The following is a 5102-nucleotide window of genomic DNA, read 5'->3' as shown; positions in this document are numbered from 1 at the left end:
GGCTTTGTTCTCCAGAATTGAATGCTATTTAGGTAGATTATGTTTTAATAATGTATGTTAGGAAGAACTCTGTAAGAGTAGTTGTTCAATAAGTGTTGAGTGAGTAAAGTGGCTGAATGGATGGGTGGATGAACCATTGGTGAAGAGATGCACCATTACACTATGAATGTCAGAGTCATACAGGTTATTCTCACCCCATTAGTCTCTTAACTGCCTCTTTTACATCTTTGTTTCGGAGGGTATAGATCATTGGATTCAGGCTAGGTGTGACAACAGTATAAAACAGAGCAATGAACTTGCCTCGGTCTTGAGAATTTTCAGTTGATGGTTGAAGATATATGCACATGACTGGAATGAAAAAGAGGGAGACCACCATAAGATGGGCTCCACATGTCCTGAAGACTTTCTGAAGTCCAGTAGTTGACTGCATCCTCAGTACTGCCCGAGCAATGGCACCATAGGAGGTGAAAATGAGGATAAGAGGTACAAGAACAAAAATAGAGCTGGTGACCATGAGAGTCAACTCATTAGCACGAGTGTCAAAACAGGATAATTGCAGGAGTGCTGGTACTTCACAGAAGAAGTGATCCACTTGTCGATTTCCACAGAGGGGTACCCAGAGGATAAAGAGAGAATGAACTGCTGAGTTGGTAAAACCACATACCCAAGAAGCCACAGCAAGCAAGTGGCAGAATCCAGGGTGCATGAGGACAGTGTAATGCAAGGGTCTACACACAGCTGCATAACGGTCATAGGACATCACCACCAACAGAATACACTCTGTGGCTCCTAAGGCAAGGACAAAGTAAAGTTGAACCATGCAACCAGCATAAGAAATGGTTTTCTCTGGGCCCCACAGGTTCACGAGCAGTTGTGGGAGAGAGCTGGTAGTGTAGCAGAGATCCAGAAAAGAGAGATTTGAGAGGAAGAAGTACATTGGAGTATGAAGATGGGAATCCAGGTAAGACAAGACGATGATGAACATGTTGCCTATCAGTGTCATCAGGTAGAATATCAAGATCAACACAAAAAGAACTACTTCCAGGTGAGGCCAATTAGAAAAACCCAATAGAATGAAGTAGTCTTCAGAAGTACCATTGAATTTTTCCATCATCATTTGTTTTATGTTACCTGCAAAAAACAGTCACATAAACACACACACACACACACACACACACACACACACACACACACACACCATAAAGACATGGTTCAAGAACCAGAAGGATATATGAAGAAGGTATTTAGAAGGTCTAAATTATTTCCTCACACACACACACAAAAAAAAAAAACTTGCTAATTACAAAGTAAAAAGTGGAAGGACATGGAGGACACCCTTATAACAACATGACACTTGTCAACGTCACCAGTTTTAAGACAAGCTAACGGTATCTGGCTTCTTATGTGATTCTCTGAACAGGATACAGTGTAATTTCAGAGATCTTACTACCCAAAAATACAGAGCTTATTTCTAATAATGAAGACACATAACCCAAACACGAACTGAAACTAAACATATAGTCTGTAACCTTTAAATTGTCAAGGTCAATGATGGCAATGAGAATGAGGAAGTGGTCCAAATTAAAAAATACAAACAAGGCAGGATATCTCAATAGGTGGCCCTATACTTGAAAAAATAACTATTAACATTATTAACACAACTGGGGAAATCTGAATATGCACTAGCAATTAGATAATATTATCACCTTAATTAATTTACTGAATTTGATATCCATACAGAAATTATGTAAAATACTGCCCTTTTTCTTAGATAATAACCAGTGAAGTATTTAGCAGTAAATACCACATCTTCCAAGTACTCCAATGGAGATTATATATCATAGACTGATAGGCAGATAAATGGATAGACAGTTGATCAGTAGATAACAGAAAATAAGATAGAAAGCTAAAGGTAAAACAAAATGGTCATATGAAAATGTAGTCTGGTTAAAAGAAAAATGTAGTGCTTTGTTCTATTTATGTCAGCTTGAAATATTACTGAATAAAGAGTTATATAAAGAAATAACAGTTTTTAGATTTTATATGTCATAACTTTTAAACTATTTATTTTTCATTTATTTTAGAGAGATATCTGAGTAATGGTAATTGAAGATTAGAATGCCTGATCTACTGAGGGAAGACAATTTTCATGGAACAAATCATTTTTATTAATAAGTGACTTTAGTTTTCAGCATTTTGTTTACTGCCACTTATCTGGTTATATCACTGAATTCCTATTCAGGTAATCATACATATGGATGAAATACATGATGAAGAATATCAAATTTGGTGGTGATTCAAGTATGCTTACACAGAGTAAATTATATTTAGATTCAATTAGATACACTTATAGAACTTTGAAAAGAGCCTTACTGCTGATTCAATTACTTCCACTCAAAGCACTAAATGAAAATGCATTTTTGAATTGAGATAGCAGCAAAATGGCACATAGTCACATCCACATCAACTCATGATGTTAAGCATTTACAAAAGCTAGAAATCTGGAGACAAGAGTGTTAGAATAACCAGACATATTAGCTCAGGCCTCTAAATCGAAGTGATTCAGGAGGCTGAGGCAGGAGGATCACAAGTTCAAAGCCAACTTCAGCAACTTAGTGAGGCCTTAAGCAACTCATCAAGAGCCTGTCTCTAAATAAAATATAAAAGGGGTGGGAGGTGGGTGGTCTGGAGATGTGGCTCAGTGGCTAAGTGCCCTGGATTCAATTCCTAGTACCTCCTAATTCCAGAAAAAAAAAGTGTTAGAATGATTCCTGAAGATTGTGTTACTCTAAAAAAAAATTAAAAAGAGAAAATTTTAGAAAGATAAAAATTCAGTGAAAAAACCTAAAATGAAATAAAGGTATGAAGAGCAAGACACTGAAGAGGAACCTGATGATAGCAGAGTTGGGAGTGTGTGCATCTCAAAGCTGAGAAATATGAAGCACTGAGCCTGAGGAGGTTTTCTACACGAATAACTTTACTCTAGGATAAAAACTTAAACAATATTTAAATCTTCAGCATAGACTTTAACTCTTACATATTTTTATTTCTCATTTAAAGAAGAATTGTTTATATTTAATGAAACTGGTAAATAGGTTTTTTTCATAATATGCTGCACCTAGTGAATCTTGTTTTTGCTAATAATAAACTACATTTCACAAAGTTATGAATCTTTAAAATGTTTTTAGTTGTAAATGCATCTTTTACTTTATTTATTATTTATATGTGGTGCTAAGGATCAAACCCTGGACCTCACACATGCCAGGCATATGCTCTACCACTGTGCCACAACTCCAGCCCCACAAAGTTATGACTCTTAAGTGAATATTTTTAATCTGTCAGTTTTCAATTTTTTTATCAGAAAGATTAGTACTGTTTTTTGTTATATAGTTACTGTGACAATTCATACTAACCCAGGATTTAAATATCCCTTTTGCTCCCTGAATCCTTCCCCTTCTCCAATTTTGCCACATCCTTCAGTTCTCCTCACATGGACTTTTATTTTTCTCTCACACTTCCCAAGTAACTATGATAGGAAAAGAAAGAAATCACAGTAGAGCCACTCCTGATTTCCTGGTTTGGGGTCTCTTAGATGCTCATATTTTAAAAATTCAACTCTTGTAAAAGATGTCAGGAGCACCTACTGGATTGAATATAAATAGTAAAATCAGGAACTATTTGGTACCAAAACTGCAAGACCAAATCAGACCTCAGAGTTCTTAATGATATTGTTAAGTTAAAGAATCACTAACCGGCTGTTATCCTAATCCATTCACCCTTTCAGGATAGCCAGTCATGCTATTTTAAAAATTACTTTTCTTAAAACCTATAGCTGAATAAACAACAACATGAAAGAGTAAACCATGAAGATTCCTTCACTTGGAGGTCACTGCCAGTTGAGGAATGATAAAAATTTTCCAAGATATTTAAAAGAGATATTTTCCCAGGCCTTATACTTCCTGTGATGGAGTTGCAATTTTCTCCTTTTTTTTCTACAGTTGTCTCCATGACCTAATGGATTAACAAGAACTAAGTGGGAGCTATGAGTTAACTTTATAGCATATTAAAAAAAGAGATATGAAGTAAAACAGCTGCAAGTAGTGAAAAGGCACAAATTTCATGATTTCATTTTCTCCTTTAAGAAAATATGAAATGAAGACCTTATCAAAAGTTAACTTTGTGATCTGAGGATAAATTCTATGTATAGGACTCAGCACTGTCAAAGGGAAAGAGGTTGCTTTTCCCAATCCCTTTATCATTGGCTGACATTTTAATCATGATCATATTATTCTTTCGTAGTCTTACCTAGTACTTAAGTGATACCTGAGCAACACCTTTTAATTCCATCCTCCTTGTGTCTGTCCACATTCCCTGTATGTTGTCTTCCCTATCTATCCCTCATCAAGTGTGAAGGGCCTGGTCACTAGGATTGTTCTTGAAATCAGCAACATAAATGAGTACTTAGACCTTAAGTTCCAATCTGCTATACCAATTTAGTAAAGCAAAATCTTATAACAATTGAGATTATTACTGCTTCAGAAGAGAGGCCTGAGTCTACTAAACATATTTTTTGTGTCCAGAAGGAGAAATTCGTCAGAGCCATCAGCGTATCAGGGGATGGACACTTACCTTAGAGCAATAGGGGCCTTACAAACAAATGAGAAATGTGATGTGTTTTCCTCAATTGAGGCCATTGGGATTGTAAGTCCCAAAGAGTCAATTAATGCTCTTGAAGGAATTATACTTGATAGGACCATTTCTCAGGGATTATTTTGGTGTGATTACTGCAATCTTTTATCCACCAGGGTATAATTATGATCACCAATCATGAACCTGTAATCCAAACATTACTTAGAACAATGATTTAATCTGTGTTTACCAGGAAGCAAATGCATTGTCTTGAATCACCAGAAATTTCTTTCCCACTTTCTCATCAGACTAAGGGCTACATTTGAAGGACAGCAATATAAGTATCTTTTGTTGATATAACTCTAGATACAAATGGTATTCTAATTACTTATCATTAAAAAACTTGCGGAATGAAGATGGAGGAAATGAGCTAGGGGAGTGATTACAGAAACTCCCCAGAACAGAGAAAGGAG

General features: G+C 35.9%; 1 protein-coding gene across 1 annotated transcript; it reads right to left on the bottom strand.

The window, feature by feature from the left end:
• Positions 1–190: 190 nt before the first annotated feature.
• On the bottom strand, positions 191–1117 carry LOC308649035 (olfactory receptor 2J3-like; the record flags this gene model as incomplete). Its single annotated transcript, XM_081294302.1, has 1 exon — positions 191–1117. One exon carries the CDS (start codon positions 1115–1117, stop codon positions 191–193), a length of 927 nt encoding a protein of 308 aa, XP_081150428.1.
• Positions 1118–5102: the final 3985 nt, after the last annotated feature.

Source organism: Spermophilus citellus (assembly GCF_964194105.1).
Source record: "Spermophilus citellus genome assembly, chromosome: 5".
NCBI classification, from domain to species: Eukaryota; Metazoa; Chordata; class Mammalia; order Rodentia; family Sciuridae; genus Spermophilus; species Spermophilus citellus.
The sequence above is the reverse complement of the archived record's forward strand: the minus strand, read 5'-3'. Positions and strand labels throughout refer to the sequence as shown.